Source organism: Alnus glutinosa, chromosome 2, assembly GCF_958979055.1.
Source record: "Alnus glutinosa chromosome 2, dhAlnGlut1.1, whole genome shotgun sequence".
In the NCBI taxonomy this organism is placed as follows: domain Eukaryota; kingdom Viridiplantae; phylum Streptophyta; class Magnoliopsida; order Fagales; family Betulaceae; genus Alnus; species Alnus glutinosa.
In genome coordinates, this window is record NC_084887.1 from 11,994,425 (window position 1) to 12,014,192 (window position 19,768).

The 19,768-nt window shown below is 34.1% G+C and overlaps 1 protein-coding gene across 1 annotated transcript; it reads left to right on the plus strand.

Annotated features, from left to right (window-relative positions):
• The first annotated feature begins 7,466 nt into the window (after window positions 1-7,466).
• LOC133862065 (sodium/calcium exchanger NCL-like) lies at window positions 7,467-14,533 on the plus strand. Its single transcript, XM_062297924.1, has 7 exons — window positions 7,467-7,950; window positions 10,227-10,415; window positions 11,314-11,495; window positions 11,596-11,741; window positions 12,446-12,716; window positions 12,798-13,097; window positions 14,018-14,533. The coding sequence occupies exons 1-7, from the start codon at window positions 7,566-7,568 to the stop codon at window positions 14,264-14,266; spliced, it is 1,722 nt and encodes a 573-aa protein (XP_062153908.1). The 5' UTR covers window positions 7,467-7,565; the 3' UTR covers window positions 14,267-14,533.
• Window positions 14,534-19,768: the final 5,235 nt, after the last annotated feature.

A 19,768-nucleotide genomic window follows, 5' to 3' on the forward strand; every position in this document is an offset into this window, starting at 1 on the left:
CATCAATAATTTTTATTCTTATTTTTTAAAGAAAGGTTGCTTGTTTTCGCTGCTCGATCAAGAAGTTTCTGTTTTCTTTACGCGGAAGCAATAGATGTGTTAGAATATATGAAAAATATATTTATATTTTTCGTATATTTGATTTATATTGTAATATTATCTATTTACAGGTTAATTATAATCAAATATTATAATTGTAATCAAATCATGGAGATTTGATTATCATATTTTGTATTTACTCTAAACTCTATAAATAAAGATCTTTTGTATTGTAGACAAATAAATCAATGAGCACAATGTAGTCCTTAGGACTAATTCATAGTGGTAGACAAATGTGTCTAAAACCGAACCACCAGTAATTTCTTATGTTTTTTTTTTTTCTCTTTTGTTTCTGCATTCACTATAAAAAAATAAAAAAAAAAGATCATAATGTCGCCGCTAAAAGTCTTTTTGTCGCCGCTATTGATCAATAGCGATGACATGTGGCCGCTAATGCGGTCGCCGCATATACTCCGCCTCTAAAGATCAATAGCAGCGACATATAGAGTCGCCGCTAATGTTCGCTATTTGTCGCCGCTAATAATATTTTTTGGCGCCGCAAAAAAATTATAGAACGGAAGTCATTGTCGCCGCTAATGATTTATCATTAGCGGCGACACCAAATGTGGCCGCTAATGTGCTATCATTAGCGGCGACATACGGGTCGCCGCTAATGATATGAAAAAAATTAAAAAAACATTATTAGCGGCGACAAATGGGTCTCTTGAGATGCACGGTGGTGGTCGTCGAGAGAGAGAGAGGAAGAAGGGAGAAGAAGAACAAAAAAGAAGAAAGAAAGAGAGAAAGGAAAACCATGGAGAGATGAGAGACGGATCAGATAGAAAGAGTAAAGAAAGAGATATTCTGCCTCTGGAGACTAAGAGAGATGAGAGGGAAGTAGATACTTATGAGTGTGTGAAAAGGAGAAAAAAACAAATAATTCAAAACTCTGCATTTTGTTTTGGCTGTGCGCGCGGGACGCGAAAATTTCGTGTCTCGCGCACTGTACCCCAAAATTTAGAACCATTTTTTAAGAAAAATAAATTTTAAAATAATCTAAAAATAAAATAAAAAATATACATTTTAAAAAACAAATTAAAGAAAAAAAAAATTAAAATGAAAAACACATTTTTGTTTAAAAAAAATTAAAATTCAAAAAATTTGAAATTTTTTTGCTGCAGCCCAAAATTTAGAGTCGTTTTCTTCCAAAATGTCTCCAATCACTTATAAATTCGAAAATAATATATATATATATATATATATATATATATATATTAAAAAATAAATAAACAAATTTTTGTTTAAAAAAAATAGAAAATTAAAAAAAACAATTAAAACTAGTTTTTATTTATTTATTTATTTTTCTATAATTTTTTGTTATTTTCTATTTTTCTTTATTTTAATAATTTTATCAATGATGTCCTTTTTCATTATGAGAGAACATTGACATTTTTTGATAATTTTAGGAGGAACATGGACATAATTGGTAGTTTGTGATCGATCGTGGTACTGTACATGTGATCGATCGTGGTACGATTTATGTGGTCGATCGTTGTACGATCTATGTGATGCAACATGGTACGATCTATGTGATCGATCGTGGTACAATACATGTGATCGATCGTGGTACGATCTATGTGATGGAACGTGGTACGATCTATGTGATCGATTGTGGTACGATACATGTGATCGATCGTGGTACGATCTATGTGATGGAACGTGGTACGATCTATGTGATCTATCGTGGTACGATACATGTGATCGATCGTGGTACAATCTATGTGATGGAACGTGGTATGATATATGTGATCGATAGATCATCCGATCAATCATGATAGATCAATATGATCGATAGATCATCCGATCAATCATAGTAGATCATCTGATCGATCATGATAGATCATCCAATCGATCGTGATAGATCAATAGGATCAATACGTCATCCGATCAATCAAGGTAGATCATCCGATCGATCATGATAGATCATCCGATCGATCATGATAGATCATCCGATCGATCATGATAGATCAATAGGATCGATAGATCATCCGATCAATCATGGTAGATCAATGGGATTGATAAATCATCTGATCAATCATGGTAGAAGATCCGATCGATCATGATACAGGATCGATAGATCATCCAATCGATCATGATAGATCTACAGGGTCGATAGATCATCCAATCGATCATGATAGATCTATAGGAGCGATAGATCATCTGATCAGACTAATGCACAAGGTCGGATGGTCTATCGATCCTATTATTCTATCATGATTGACCAGACTATCACTACAAAAGGATCCTATTATTCTATCATTATTATTATTTTTTTGGGAAAGTACACATAACCCTCTCAAACTACCACTCAATTGTCAATGTACCCCACAAACTACCAATTGTGTTAATGTCCCCCCTTAAACTACTAAAAAATGTCAATGTCCCCCCTAAGACCAACAAAAAGACAAAAATGACCTTAATTTTTTTTGAATAAGACAAAAATGTCCTCAAAAATTCAAAAAATTAAAACTAAAGAATTAAAAATAAAACAAATGAAGAAAAAGAAAAAGAAAAACAAATTTTTATTAAATTAAAAAATGAAAAAGAACAATTTTTTTTTAAAGAAAAAAAACGAAAAAATGAAAAATAACAGAAATTTATTTATTTATTTAAAAAATAAAACAAATTAAAAAAAAAAAAACAGTTTTTATTAAAATAAAAAGACGAAAAAGAACAATTTTTTCTTAAAAAGAAAAAAAAAACTGAAAAATTATTTTTTTAAAAAAAATAAAAAATAAAAAACAGTTTTAAATTTTTTATTATTTTTTGGAAGAAATTTTTGTTATTTTATATTTTTTTTAATAACTTTAGAAGCCGCTAATGAATATTATTTATTATTTTTTTTCTATTTGTTTTATTGTGTAGGATCAATAGCGGTGACCCCAATTGTCGCCGCTATTGAGCAATTATTAGCGGCGACATTTGATCTAGCATTAACGGTGACTTTAGAAGTCACCGCTAATGAATATGATTTATTATTTTTTTTCTATTTTTTTTATTGTGTAGGATCAATAGCGGCGACCCCAATTGTCTCCGCTATTGATCTAGCATTAGCGGTGACTTCTCTAAAGTCACCGCTAATGAATATGATTTCTTATTTTTTTTCTTTTTTTTTTTATTGTGTAGGATCAATAGCGGCGACCCCAATTGTCGCCGCTATTGACCAATTATTAGTGGCGACATTTAAATGTCACCGCTATTGATCTAGCATTAGCGGCAACTTTAGAAGTCGCCGCTAATGAATATGATTTATTATTTTTTTTCTATTTTATTTATCGTGTAGGATCAATAGCGGTGACCCCAATTGTTGCCGCTATTGACCAATTATTAGTGGCGACATCTGAATATTGCCGCTATTGATCTAGCATTAGCAGCGACTTCTAAAGTCGCCGCTAATGAATATGATTTATTATTATTATTTTTTTTTATTCTGTAGGGTCAATAGCAGCGACTCCAATTGTCGCCGCTATTGACCCATTATTAGTAGCGACCGGCCAACGAGGGTCGCCGCTAATGATGGGTCAATAGCGGCGACAAATGGTCGCCGCTAAAGATCTAATGTATATTTGCAGCAACTTTTTAGCGGCGACAGATTGGTCGCCACTAAAGATCACTCATTAGCGGCGACCTCTAAATGTCGCCGCTAATAAGGTGTCTTTAGCGGCGATTTTGGTGTCGCCGCTAAAAAGTTGGCAGCTAATGTGCAAATTTTTTGTAGTGATTTATTATTTTATTTTAGATTTCTTCAAGATCAAATGATCTATGTCATCCAAAAGAAGAAGCAATAGGATGATATAATGCCAAATTGATCTATAATATCCTTCAAAAAAATTATGGAAAGTTGGAAATTATTTTCCCCTTTCTTTTGGCACTTGGAAGGCTCGTGTTGCTCACATATCAATGATTCTATAGTATTCTAGATCACACGACCATTCCCAAACAACGAATAGCTGCAAGAAAGAGATAAGCTAAAATTGGAGATTGGTTGGAGTGCCAAAGGGAGATGACTCTGATATTTAATTTAGCAAACATAATTATCAAAATAGTTCTTTGTATTGAAGATGGAGGAGTATAATTTTATGTATTACTTGCATGGGTAGCATGGCCCCATTGCTATGGTGGGTCTACGGAAGTTGTACGGGTGGGTAGGTGTCACCATGTGACAAGGTGTGGACTTGACAAGACATGGGGTCTAATTTGTATTTTCCAGCAGGAGTGCCCTTCACCAGGTGTCGTTTGGTTAAGGGTGTGCGGTTCTGGCCAATTGTGGCTCCGAATTTCTCACCTGCTTGTCAAGTTATGGCCATTGCTTGATGCCGTGCATGTCACAGACACCGTCCGAATATCCTCTGTCCTATCCAGACACTCATGCACTACAAAAAAATAAAATAAAAAAATTTTATGACAATTTTTAAAGGATACTATTCAAAAAAAAAAAAAGAAGGTAGCCAATCAGTTGGTATCCTTTATTTTACAACGTTTCTATTTTGCCGTGATTTTTTTTTTTTACGACGAAATATGTTCCCATCCTTTACACATAAAGGTCATTAAAAATAATATGGTTTCCTGTGTAAATGACGCATTTTTTTGTGACACTTACACAATAAACGTCATTATTTTGTGATACTACTGTATAAAGAATGTTAAAGTTCTGTGATGCTTACCGGTAAACGTCATTATTTTGTGAGGTCTACTAGAGAAAGGATTTTAAAGTTTTATGACGTTTACAGTATAAGCGTCATAGAATTATGTCATTTATATAGTAAACGTCATAAACATTCCACTTAAAGTCATTTTTCTTCTTAAAAAATTAAATAAATTGGGTATTATATTTTCTCCCTTTTTTTTTTTTTAATTCTATTTTCACCTGATAAAACATTTGCAGAATAAATTAATTGTAAACAAAATCATATGGCCAAAAAAACGCGTTTATGTGTACGCTACTGAAATTCCAACATCACCACACAATTCCATTCGGCGAACACCCCTACAAAAATCACAATAAAACCCTAGGTTTTCATCTCAAACCAAAACCCAATCAAAATCCTAAATTTTGTTCCTAAACAAACTCAATCAAGACCCAAAGAGGACCTAATCCGATTCTAGTTCATTCCACCCAAAAATCCACTGGAAATCACTGAAATCGGCAAGGAATGATCCTCCACGCCACTTGTCGAAAACCACCATTAAACCGCCGAAAATCGCCTCTTCTGGCTTCACTGGCGTCATCAACTCCGACCCACCGACGACCCACTCCAAAAATCGCCCCTCTCGGTCTCTCTCTCAGTTTTTCTTTGTTTCGCTCTCTCATTCTCGGAAGATCTCTCTCCCTCAATGCGCGCGGCAGCGCGTGTGAAGAATAGAGGAGGAAGAGAGAAATAGGGAAGGGGGGGGGGGGGGGGGCGTGGATGATAAAAGGGAGAATTGGAAATACTAAAATGCCCTTTGCCCTAATTTTTTATTTTATTTTATTTGCTTTTCTATTTATTAAAACTAAGAAATAAGGTATCTTAGCCACACACGTGGCAATAGATAAGTTTCATTTTTGTTTAAAACCCTCATATTTTCTAGATTATGACATTACCCCACCTTATATTAATTCTGTCTTTTGTTAATTAATATCTGACCCATTATTCAATCAAATTACACTTTAACCCTTATAATTAAGCTCAAAAATTTCTTACAACCCGGTTTGTAAGAAATTTTCTACAATCCACATATAAGATTGACACGTGTTTCTTAACATATGAGAAACATATGTTATTTAAATAGCATGTACTTTTTACATGCTTTTTTAATAGCATTAATAAAAAAACATGTATTTCTCATATGTTTAAAGGATACATGTCATTTTTATATGTAGGTTGTAAGAAATTTCTTACAAACCGGTTTGTAGAAAATTTCTATCCTATAATTAATTATTTATTTAACTAGGACTCATTTTTATTATTTTATCTTATGCTCCGTTTGTTTCGGCGTAAAATGATTTCTGAAAAATGATTTCGGCATTTTCCGGTGTTTGGTAGGGGCGAAAATAATAGTCAACCAGGAAATGATTTCTGTTTGACCAAAAATGCTTAGTAAATTTCGGAAAATGATTTACCCTTTTTAAAAGCGTAAATCATTTTTCGAAGACGCCAGACGCAGTTGATCTATTTTAAACGGCACAGTTGACCTTCACGTTCAAGCAACTGACCACCATCCAAATATTGCCGGTATCGGAATCCAACATCCAGTTAATGTCGCCGGAATCTGGCGACGGAATCCGGCCACCTTCGCCGGATTCCGGTCAGCCAGATTCCGGCGACCAATCTGACCGGATCTGGCCAGAGAGGCCGGATCCCGGCCGGCCCTGGCCAGAGGGGCCGGATCCCGACCGGCTGGTTGGACGGATCTGGCCAGATCCGGCCAGCCTGCCGGGATCCGGTTATCCCAGATTCTAACGAAACTGTCCGGATTCCGGCCTTTTATCTTGTATTCTGGCTATATTAGTCGGAATCAGGTAAAAATAGTCAGAATCTTGTCGGTCAGTGACCGAATCTCGTCATCGATGATTTTTATATTATTTTATATTAATATTTTTATGTTGTGAATAAAAATTGATTTTTATTAGTTAATATGATTGAATAAAAATATAAAAAAAAATATTTGCAATTTTCCGTACGCGCCAAACACCGGAAAATGCTTTCAACGGAAAATGGTTTCCTGAAAAATGACTTCCCTGAAACCATTTTACGACGGAAACCATTTTACGTCGAAACAAACGGAGCATTGGTTTACGTCGAAACAAACGGAGCATTAGATTTATTTCATTTTCAAAATATAATCATTATCACCTAGAATATAACTATTAGTCCTATTTGTTTAATAAATTCAATTTATTAATTGTTAAATTCTTTATTTATTTTCTTGGTCTTTACCATTAAACTAATGTTAGGTTAATTTTGTTGAAAATGCATGTGCTTGAAAATTCAGAGTCTCCATTAATGTACAGCTAGCTCACGGAATTTGGATGAGACAAAATGTCCTTCTGTCTATAACATGCTAAACCCTAATTATCAATTAAGTTTCCAACTAATCATATCTGCATTCTTTAATTCCTGAATTCGGTGGATGATTAACCTGTCCCTTTGGACCTTTGACATCACGTGGGAAATTGAAATTATGATATAATCCAGACTGTATCTTCATTGATGGCAACCTTTTCTCCAATACATCCTAATATAAAACACAAGCAAAAACACTTGTATAATTGTATTATTGTATTCTCCAATGTGCTTCCACACTTCAAATACCTACTAATTCTATAATATTCTTTCTATTAATTGACTTTGAATGCTTCCAAGTCTCCCGTCAATTCGTCTCTCCTGCCTCCCTTCTCACCAAAAACTTATACAAATTACACGCTTCCACCCTTCAACATAACCTTATCCAAAAGCTCTGAATAGAGAAAATTAGCTAGAAACATGGAAAATAAAGTAGCATGCTTTTTCCTAGCCTTCTTCTTCCTCACACTAGCCAGCCCCTGCCGGAGTCGACCGATTTTTACAAGCGACTCACCTTCCGACAATGTCTCCGATGGAATCCATAGTCATCACCAGCCAAAGCTACTTTATCTTAACCGCCTGTTTTCGTCGGATACCTGCACGGAGACGTACGGATTTCTGCCATGCACCACCACTGTCCTTGGAAATGTTTTTCTCATTCTTGTGTATAGTTACTTGATGTTCTTGGGTGCCAAGTTATTGTCGGATGGGAGTGAGATTCTGCTAGAAATTCTTGGACCTGGGATCATTGGTGGCTTCTTCCTGCCTGTTTTGAGCTCTCTTCCTGATGCAACAATCATCCTTGGTAAGCATGATTAAGCAAGCAAACTCTGTCTGAATGAATTTCATTTTTTACTTCTCTTTTTTTTTTCACTTGATGAATGAGAAACTTTCGTTAACGAAACAACTGAACAGTACTTTCATAAACCAATTACTTTCATTTCATTCCTTACTTCTGAATCCTTTAATATATATATATATATATATATATATATATCGACTCACCTACGCATGAAATCTTTATTTTCTTTCCTCAATTTGAATGGGTTTAACTTGCCTGCTGCATAAAAGAGTTCACAAACCAGCAGCCGAGTTGGCTTGGGGTATCACTTTCGGATGCTCAGATTTGACTTCCTACACGAGCACCGCGATCTTGAGCTGTACTTGTCTCTTGCGGGAGGGGACATGCATCCGGAGGTTATCCCGTTTCCACCTAAGGTGGGGTTGAGGGTTTTGTTAGAATATAAATTAAGAGAAATAATAGAAGTCATTTTTCAACCCATCTTTCACCCATTAGTAAATAAGTGAATTTAATATTAAATTTGTAGGGCCTACATGTAGTTTCCATAAATTCATCGGTGAATTTATAATTCAAAGGGAGAGTTGGGAGATTGGATTGATGAAGAATGATGGGTAAAATGGCTCATAAATGAAATGATTAAATTCATCAATATTTATCAAATTCAACTTTTAGGATAAGTGGTGATTTAATATGATTTCTTCGCCACTCATTCTATTTTAATTAAATATTTCACGTATTAAGTCTCACCTATAATTAAAGGAGAGTTTGAACTCATACATGAGAGTGTCAGAATATAAATTAAATGATTAAATTTTTAATTTACCAATTTTTATTAATTTAAACTTTTAACATAAGTAATGATTTAATGCGTTTAACGTCATTGAAAATAATATAAGACTACAAGAAAATTTGGAATTCAATGGATCCGTACGGTTGTCAAATTTCGGGTTTTTCAGCCACCTTCTCTGACTTGGGACTTGATTGGTATACTACACCCACACAATAATAGTACAACAGCCCCTCACATGGGGTGGACTCTATCCCATGTGAAGGGCTGTTGTATATTATTGTGTGGGTGTAGTGTAAATAGCATTTTTCTTCTGACTATATGACAAAGTTCTTGTTTTCCACATCGATCTAACGTTTACTCAAATTGAACAACTTGACGGAGTTGGAGCTGGGGCGTGTATTAATACACAACTTATAATCTTTGATACGTGACACTAATTATAACGCCGTCCTTTTTTTGGTTTTTCTTATATTTCTTGTAAATTTAAAACTTCTCCTGTCAGTAGATGATTGGCCTATTCTTCGACAAAGTCAAGTTAGAAAATACTAAACTATTCCTTAAGAAAGGACGAAAGTCGCTTAATCCTCGTGACTATCGCTAAGTACTGCTCAAATATACTTGAGAATTTATTTGTTTTAATACTCAGAATGGCTCAGAATTTATTATTAATATATGGTAAGAATTTAATGTTCAAAATTTTCTTATTGTCCACATCTAACACCAATAAAAAGAAAAAAGAAAAAAAAGACTCAAGACTGCTAAAAAATGGCTAAGAATTTATTCTTGATGATTTAGTACTGTTCAAATATACTCAGAATTTGATTTAATACTGAATTTTAGGTATTCTGTCTAGAGATATATAAAGTTTAGAGTAATACTACCTACTTATCTCTCATATTATTGAGTTGATGTTGCAGTGCCTATCAGCTATTGGATTAACACTTGTAGAAAAGGAAAAGAAAAAAAAATTGATTGTCACTGTTGCATCATTCCAGTTGTATTCCAGTCGTATAACAGTTTACTAAATAACGTTAAGAGAAACTTCATTTAACCCTCTGAACTTTTATTACTTTTGCAATCTCCTCCCTCAAAGTTTAAAAACTCTCAATTATTGTATCAAACTTTAAAAAATTTGCAAACTCAACCCTCCTTTAGGATTTAAAAGAAAATCCTAACGGAGAGTGATGAGAAATTCTACAATACTCTTATTTTTATTTTTATTTTTTAAAAAAATTATTATAATTTAAGAGTAATTTTATAATTTTATAAAGTTTGTACTTTTACCCCGTTAGATTTTATATATCCCAAACCTAAAGGGAATGGTGAGATTACAAAAAATTAAAAGTTTGACATACTAAATTGAGAGTTTTTAAACTTTGTTAAAGAGATTGTAAAAATGATAAGAGTTCGAGGGAGTTAAGTACCCAAGTTATTTTAGTGAGTAAAACTTATGGTAACGTAACATATATAACATCCTGTTTTTGAACAGCATCTGGACTATCTGGGAGCACGGAAACTGCTCAAAGTCAGGTATCGGTAGGGATGGGGTTGCTAGCTGGATCAACTGTAATGCTTCTGACAATTTTGTGGGGCAGCTGCCTAATAGTTGGCAAGTGTGATCTTGATGAGAATTCAGTCGCTGTAGATCAGAAAGATACAAAAACATTTAGCTTCACCGGTAAGCCTTTGGATGGTTTGTGCGCGCAACTGTTCCTTTCCACTGCTAATACATCCATTTCAAACAAAAGAATTTGGTTTGTGTATGTTAATTAAGTGACTGCTTAAGGAATGGATTTATTGTCAGAAAGATAAGCGGATGACATTTTTAGAATCCTTTAACAGTTAGATTACTAAGAATTATTACTTGGATGGTCGAGTACTGCAGCTGGTTTTAAATGATTAGAGTAAATATTTATCACTATTGATGAAGCAACTTTAAGTTTAGTTGCTTTACAAATTGCTAAATGTCTTCGCTTCTTCAAAGTAAAAAAACTTAGGATCCGTTTGTTTCCACGTAAAATGATTTTTGGGAAAAGTTTTTTTTATATTTTTCGGTATTCGGTACGACCGAAAATAATGGCCAATCCGAAAACATTTTCGATCGACCGAGAAAACCTTCTTTAATTTCCCTAAAATGGTTTCTCTTTTTCAAAACGATAAACCATTTTTCAAGTTTGAGCTTCTTCTTTTTATACGTACTTTATCTCGTAGTTAATTCTTCACTGCTGTTGGAGTTCGCGGGAATTTGTTGCCACGAGAGGTTGCCAGAATCCGCCGAGGTGTTCGCCAGAAGTTGCTGGCCATTTTTCGCCATCGCTGATTTATCGTACAAGCCAAAGGCTATTTTTTAGGGAAATCATTTTTTGAAAATATTTTCTGACAGAAAACCTTTTGCGTCAAATCAAACAGAGCTTTATTTTGAATGCAACAGCCATTTTTTATGGCAACATTTCTAAAAATTCAGTTCATTTTACCTGATGATTGGATTACGAGGCTGAAAGATACCTTTTTCTAGTGGAAGTGTTTCTGCTGTACGTGGGATATGCTTAATAACATGAAACGCTTGATTTTTGCAGGATCTGGGGTGAGCACTGATATCTGGACCAGCTATGCTGCCAGAATCATGATTATGTCTATTATCCCGTTAATAATAGTCCAATTGCCACAAGTTTTCCAGGAAACTTCTCTAAGCCACCTGGCAGTTCTGGTTTCGCTTGTTGTGTCCATTTGTTTATTGATTGCTTACAGCCTTTATCAGGTATTTACAAGTTGATTTTATTAACGATTGATATAATCTTGTTTGGCTCCATATTCTGTAATGATTACATGCAGTATCTTCCTTTGAAACATAAATGCAGATCTTTCAGCCTTGGATTCAGAAGAGAAGACTTGCTTACGCAAAGCATAAGCATGTAATATCAGGAATTCTAAGAGATCTGAAAATGCGTGCCCTAGGAAGACTTTATAGAGATGATGGTGAACCAAATACAGATGTCATAGAAAAGTTAGTCTTTGCATGTTAAACTTTCTGTTTTATTTGAATCTATCTTTCCAATCATTCAATCAAATTAGTGATTGTCATTCCTTAGAAAATATGCACCTCATGACACTTGCATTCCAAGAAGCTTAGATCCTACTATTCAAGTGTTCAAAGGAATGGAATAAGGGAAAGTTTCCTTTCAAAGGATCATATCATTAAGAGTAAAGGCTTCTCTAAGCCTACGAATCCTAATTCTAATTGCTGCTCTTAATTATGACATCCTTTGCCTTACATACATTATGGTTATGCACACTAATTCAGGAAAGAGATGGCCATGGCCTATAAATATTTTGAGTTCCTTTGATAACACTTTCTAGAGAGTTTTTTTGGCTTTTTGGTTGAAAAAGTGTTCTGATATGACATAAAAACAAAAATTGTTTTGAGTATTTTGTAAATGTTTTATGTTTGAATTTATTTGTTAATACTCTTGCTTTTTTACTAAAAAAACATTATCAAAAAAGGCCTATATATAGTTTTTTTGGTAAGGACAAAATAAACATCTTTCCATTTAACCTGAATTTGAGATCCAATAATCTAGACCAACTATGCTGTTTAAATCAGACTGTAGGATGAACAGACAGATAATTAACCGATAAAACTATTGACATTCAATAAATGTGAACTAAATCTTAGCTTCTAAACCAACTGCTACTGCACTACAATGGCAGGTTGTTTAAGACAATTGATCAGAACTCAGATGGGAGTCTTTCAGAAGCAGAGTTAAGAGCTCTGGTAATAGGAATTAATTTTGAAGAGATAGATGCAGACACTGATGACGCCATTGCAAAATTGATGAAAGATTTTGATGCATCTCGCGATACACGAGTTGATGTGAATGAATTTGTCGAAGGAATTTCAAGATGGCTTAAAAAGGCTAGGCACTCTGCTGGCGATGGCCAAGATGATCAATCAATAAGATTTCTCAATCATTTTCATCAGGTATATATATTACTTCATATAATTTCCTCCAATCATGCCTTTCTCTGTCTGTGTGATGAAAGTCTATAAATGCATATGCAGCAAACAAAGAAAGAAGCAGATCTTTTTAGTGATCAGAATGATGAGGCTGTGGAGAGAATTGAGAATGCCAAGTGGCATGCCTCCAAAGCAGGCTTGATGTTGCTTCTGGGAACTCTAATTGCTGCTGTAATTGCTGATCCCCTTGTGGATGTTGTTGACAACTTCTCAACTGCTACCAGCATTCCTTCATTCTTTGTCTCATTTGTCATTCTGCCCTTTGCTAGCTCCAGCGAGGTAGTGTCAACTCTAATTTTTGCCAGAAAGAAGAAGTCGAGAATGTCATCCTTGATGTATTCAGAGGTTTGCTTCTCCTTGCTTGCAACACTGTTTCCAATAGTTGCATTTGTCTTTGAAAACATGCATTAAGAGAGCCTAGATTGAAGAAGATCGAATAGCCATATCTTACTCTATTACAATGTCTCGAAGAAGGATTTCACACATGGACACAAATTAACATGCACTCATTTCCCACCATGTTAATGTCTTAAGGATAGTCCTTCATTCAGAGTTTGTTTGGGATTGCATTAGAAAATAGAGCATTTGTCTATAGAAAAATCCTAAAGAGCCTTTTAGGAAAGCCTCATGTTCAAGTTTTTCCCAAAACGCAGTTTTTAGCTTTTTTATAGCAAAAAAGGTCAAAAAAGTGTTTTTTAAAATTTTTTACCAAGAGAAATTATATAAATACATCTCCTATATACACATCTTATTTTCAAATCTACCATTGAATTTATGAAACTCACATTGGGTCCTGCAAATTTAATGGTTAATTTGACATGTGAGGAGTTGTATATAGTTAAATGTAAGTGTACCATTTCCCTTTTTACCAAACCAACATTTTTTTGCTTGAAAAGAGCTTTTTAAGTACTAAATGTACTTTTTAAGCTCCTTAATGCAATCCTAAATGTGCTCTCAAGATAGGCTTTGAAAGAGTTTTAATACATTCATTCTCACGTGTGGGCTTAGACTCGCCTTTAATAAGTAGAACTCAATACGTAAAATATATAGTTCAATTCATTGAAACAGGGGTTGGATGATAATAGATACAAAGTTCGAACTCATGATAATAGATAAGTTTGGCTTTGATACCATGTTAAACCACCACCTATCCGACTAATAGAAAATAATAAATTTAATCATTTAATCTATATTCTCTTAATCTTTTTAATTTTAAGCGTTTCCAATCTCGAGGGTCTCTAATCTTTGTGTTCTTTGTGGTGCAGATATATGGGTCAGTAACAATGGCTAACGTTCTTTCACTAGCAGTCTTCTTGGGTCTTGTTTACTTCCGCGACTTGACATGGGACTTCTCGTCTGAGGTGCTGGTTGTACTTGTCGTCTGCATTGTGATGGGTCTCATTGCCAGTTTCCGCACCACCTTCCCTCTTTGGATTTCATTGGTGGCCTATGCGCTTTATCCACTTTCCTTGTTGCTAGTCTACATTCTTAACTATGTTGTTGGGTGGTCGTAGACTCTTTCCACTTCACAAGGAAGCAAATGGAAGCATCGATGCCACAGTACTGCTTGGTGTGGGAGGTTTCATCATGTATAATTCTATTATTTGAAAAATCATTAATTCCATAAGTTATTCAAACCTAAAGCTTTTCTGCCCAGAAAAGTTCATGAGCATAATAAGCAGGTCCACCAATGCCATGTTTCGTGGTACGTAGGACAAGGTACGTACATCAATAAATTTTTTTTAAAGAAAGGTTACTTGTTTTCGCTGTTCGATCAAGAAGTTTCTGTTTTCTTTATGTGGAAGCAATAGATCTATTAGAATATATGAAAAATATATTATATTTTTCGTATATTTGATATTTGGTTTATATTCTCTATTTACGGGTTAATTTTAATCAAATCATGGGGATTTGATTATCATATTTTGTTTTTACTCTAAACTCTATAAATAAGAACTTTTGTATTATAGACAAATAAGTCAATAATCACAATGTTATTTTTAGGGCTAATTCATAATGGTGGATGTATGTGTCTAAAACCGAACCACCAATAATTTCTTGTGTTTTTTTTCCTCTCTTGTTTTCGTATTTATTATTTTATTTTAGATTTCTTCAAGATCGAATGATCTATGTCATCCAAAAAAAAAAAAAAAGAAGCAATAGGATGATATAATGCCAAATTGATCTATAATATCCTTCAAAAAAATTATGGAAAGTTGGAAATTATTTTCCCCTTTCTTTTGGCACTTGGAAGACTCGTGCTGCTCACATATCAATGATTCTATAGTATTCTAGATCGCACGACCATTCCCAAACAACGAATAGCGGCAAGAAAGAGATAAGCTAAAATTGGAGATCGGTCGTTGAAGTGCCAAAGGGAGATAGATTACTCTGATATTTAAGTTAGCAAACATAATTATCAAAATAGTTCTGTATTACTTCATGGGTAGCATGGCTCCATTGTTATGGTGGGTCTACGGACGTTGTACGGGTGGGTAGGTGTCAGCATGCGACATGGTGTGGCCTTGACAAGACATGGGGTCTAATTTATATTTTCAAGCAGGGAGTGCCCTTGGCCAGGTGTCGTTTGGTTAAGGGAATACGGTTCTGGCCAATTGCGACTCCGAATTTCTCACCTGCTTGTCAAGTTATGGCCATTGCTTGATGCCGTGCATGTCACAGACACCATCCGGATACCCTCTGTCCTATCCAGACACTCGTGCACTACTAAAAAAAAAAAAAAAATTCTGACTTTTTTTTTAAGGATACTATTCACAAAAAAGAAAAAAAAAAAAGTCCCCAATCAATTGATGTTCTTTATTTTAGGACGATTCCGTTTTGCCGTAATTCCACCTGTCGAGATTTTTTTTTTACAACATAAATATGATAATATCGTTTCCTGTGTAAACGACACTTTCTCTTCTTTTTTTTTTTCTTTTTTTTTTTTTGTGACACTTACAAAATAAATGTCATTATTTTGTGACTCCTATGGTATAAAGGACATTAAAGTTCTATGATGCTTACCAAGTAAACGTCATTATTTTGTGAAATCTACTAGAGAAATGATGTTAAAGTTTTATGACGTTTACGGTATAAGCGTCACAAAATTATGTCATTTATACAATAAATGTCATAAACATTCCACATGAAATCATTTTTCTTTTAAAAAAAGGTAAAATTAGGTATTATATCCCCCCCTCTTTTTATTCTGTTTTCACCTGATAAAACATTTGCAAAATAAATTAATTGTAAACAAAATCATATGGCCAAAAAAATGCATTTATGTATATGCTACTGAATTCAAAATAAAACTATATACAATTTTCTGTACGCTACTAAAACGACCATTGTTTCAAAAATAAAGAAACACATCAAGTAACTCATGATAATAGCATTTTTTTTTTTCCGATGAATAAATGATCTATATTGAAAACAGAGCAATTGTACAAAATTGTTCAAACCAACAAAATTAAAGAGCAAACTAGCTCAAAACCGAAACAAACCAACAACCAACTGGACAAAAACCAGCAAACAACCAAACTAGCAAACAAACAATTAGAACTATCAGTTAAACCAAACAACTAGTATCAATATTCCAGCTATGGCATAAACTAATAGACTCTGTGGTTCTTTTAAAGCACCCTCTTCCCGAAAATCCTAGTCCGGACTTCCCAAAAAATGGACTTCAAAATATGCTCCTCAGTCCGTGGTTGGCCATGATGCTTGATCTCATTCCGGGCACGCCAAATACCATACACAATAGAGCTCAAAATCAACCGATAGACAATACCCACCATGGACTTAGCTTTCCAATTTTTGCACCCATCCCTGACTATAATTGACCAATCAGAAGGAGGAACCAACGGGGAGCAACGTTGCATACAAACTTTCCATATCCTGTATGTAAAACTGCAGGAAAAGAAGAGATGATCCCTGCTTTCAATAAAATGTCTACAAAAAACACATTTTATATCACCTGTATATCCCCAACACAGCATCCTATCTCCCGTAGTCAATCTATTCTTCATAACAAGCCATAAGATAAAAGCTTGTTTGGGTAAAGCATATGGAAACCAAACCAATGACCCCCAATCCACAATTTCCTTCTTCTTCCTAAGGAAATTCCAAGTGTCAGCACACACATAATATCCCTTCTTTACTATAGACCAGATTGGTTTATCAGTAATACCAAGAGGAATTTCAGGAAGTTTGCTTTGAATGGCAACCAACACATCAGACCGAGCTGGCTTCCAACTCATGATAATAGCATTGTTGGGACTAGTATCCAAAATTCTAATTATATTAATGTTGCTTTCCTATAATTGTATAATATTGGTACGTTGGATGCTTATTCACAAAGCCCATGTTTAATAAGAGATGCTTCGTAACTGAATTTTGTGGCTCCAATGAATATAGGCCTCCAATAAGATTGTTGTCGCTGTTAACCCATCTAGTCCACAATTAAATAAAGCTAGGTTCCTCGTCTCTTATTTTGTGAAACCAACAGTTCACTGCTGATGCACGATCACCTACCATTCTCCCTCCCAAATTTTTTTTAAAAAAAATATTACTATAATTTTTTGAAAATTAAAATTTTACCTTCTAAATTTTTTTTAGTTTTTAGTTTTAAACCACCCCCCCCTCCTCCCAATTGTTTTTTGCCAATTTTGCCCTTCCAAATTTTAAAAGCTAATTTCACCCCTATTGTGAGAGACTACTTATAAGACCTACTTGACTAAATAAGTGCTTAGGTAACTCAATTTTTATTTGGTCAGGTAGGTCTCATAAATGTTCTCTCATAATCATCTGCTTAAATTTTCTCAAATTTAGACATATAATTATAGGCGGCAGTGTCCGGACATGTCATCGCGTGTCTGAACATGTATCAGAAAATAAACATTCTGTGAAGCGTGTCTGGAAATGTTGCCCTTGTGTCCGAACATCTACATGAAAAACTTTTCTGTGTCCACTGCCTTGTCTTTTGTATCCAGACATCTCGGAGAACAGGGACTTTCTAGAACTTGCACCTGCTAGGCTGTCCGGACATGTGAGAGAACATGACCTTACTGTGACTTGCGTCCTCTGGGCTGTCTAGATATATTGAGAACACAAACTTTCTACCAGTTGTTTCCGGACGTTCCTCAGGAAAACCAGAATTTAAGGAACAATAAATTCTGGAAAATATTTTTCAAAATATTGATATTTCCTTTCTTGATTAATATTCTACAATACTCTCATTGTTCAGCTCTTTCCTTTCTTAATTAATATTCTACAATAATCTTTTGAAAGTTTTCTGAGAGATCGGAGTCTCAAGTTCTTCAATTAATTCACATTTTGTCATCAAAATGTAGTCAATCACCAAAAACAAACAAACTTCCATTTTGGCCATTCTGGGACAAAATGGTTATATATATATATATATATATATATATATATATATATATATATAAACTCCCCATTTTTGTCACAAATGAACAAAGGGTAAAATGAAGTGAAAACAATCAGAATAAATAAAATCCAGAAATTAAAAAAAAAAAAAAAAAAAAAAAAAAAAAAAAACTCAGTCCATAAAGTATACTAAAAACTGTTTATCAACTAATACAAAACACAGTAAAAGCAAGTGTAGTCATGGCACTTGATCCCGCTGGTCTTCTGGAAGAATGTTACAAAGAGTGTTCCGTACATTTATTTTTATATGGGCATCATCCACCTCTATGAGCTGCATGCGTTGATCCATGAATGAAAAATATGCTATGAAAATATTTGATGGTTGTAATTTCTTTCCAAAGATTGGCATCCCTATTCTCATTCAAAAGGCACTTGTGACAATTGCACAGTCTTATTCGAGATATGGGAAGGGAGATTATTAATGGAAAGTCACCGAATTTGCTAGGAAAACGTAGTAGATTGTGGTTTTACGATGATGCATTACATATATTACGCGAACATACGGTAAAGGCATATACATTTATATATATAAACAAATTTACATGTACGGGCACATAACATATGTTAAGTGTAGGTATATATGAGCATTTTTGCCTTTTTGCCAATCATGCATCATAGTTATAATTGAATAATTTTAAATCCAAATATTCTCTGACTTAAGTCAACAACGGATACTCAACAATATTTAAAAGGTATGCAAGCGCGTTTCAAATAATTTTAATAATGTCTGAATCAATTTAGTTCTTTTTTTTAAAAAAAAATATATATATATATTCATGATGAGAGTATATAGACCTATTCTAAGGTCAATGTTGTTCAAGTTTTATGCAAGATGAGGATGTGCATTGCCAATCCAATTGTCTATTTTGCTAGGGAACGAAAATAGTTGAGGGTCTGATCTTAAAAGTATTTGAAGATGTATGCTTGATCAAAACTGAAGCATTTACCAATATGAAGAGTTTGAGATTACTCCAAATCAATAATGTTCATCTCAAAGGATCTTATGAGCATCTCTCTAAAAAGTTAAGATGTCTTTGTTGGCATAAGTGCCATTTAGAATTCCTACCACAAAATTTTCATCTAGAAAACCTTATTATTCTTGACATGCAGTATAGTAATCACAAACAAGTTTGGAAGAAGAACAAAGTATAACAAATCTTACAAAACTTTCTCTCTCTCTCTCTCTCTCTCATATATATATATATATATATATATATATATATATATTAATGTTAAATGTGTAACTAACAAGAACTTTTCCTTTCTCTATTTATTCTCTATTTTTATTTTCACTGATACTTAACAAGTTGAAGGTCCTTATCTTAGCCATTCCAAATATCTTACCAAATCACCAGACTTCTCTCAAGTGCTACAACTAGAGACACTAATACTTTAAGGTTGAACAAGTTTGGTTGAGATTCACGAGTCCGTTGGATGTTTGAAAAACCTTGTTTTGCTTAATTTAAATGGATGCAATAGTCTTATGAATCTTCCAAGCAGTATTTCTAACTTAAGATCTCTCAAAACTCTTGATTTGTCTGAGTGCTTACAAGTTGACAAGTTACTGG

What these genes read in the sequence shown, in the direction of transcription:
- LOC133862065 (XM_062297924.1), top strand. Translation starts at nt 7,566, where the DNA reads ATGGAAAATAAAGTAGCATGCTTTTTCCTAGCCTTCTTCTTCCTCACA. An exon ending in AATACAGATGTCATAGAAAA is followed by an intron (nt 11,742 to 12,445) that starts GTTAGTCTTTGC and finishes CTACAATGGCAG; the next exon opens with GTTGTTTAAGACAATTGATC. An exon ending in CATCCTTGATGTATTCAGAG is followed by an intron (nt 13,098 to 14,017) that starts GTTTGCTTCTCC and finishes TTTGTGGTGCAG; the next exon opens with ATATATGGGTCAGTAACAAT.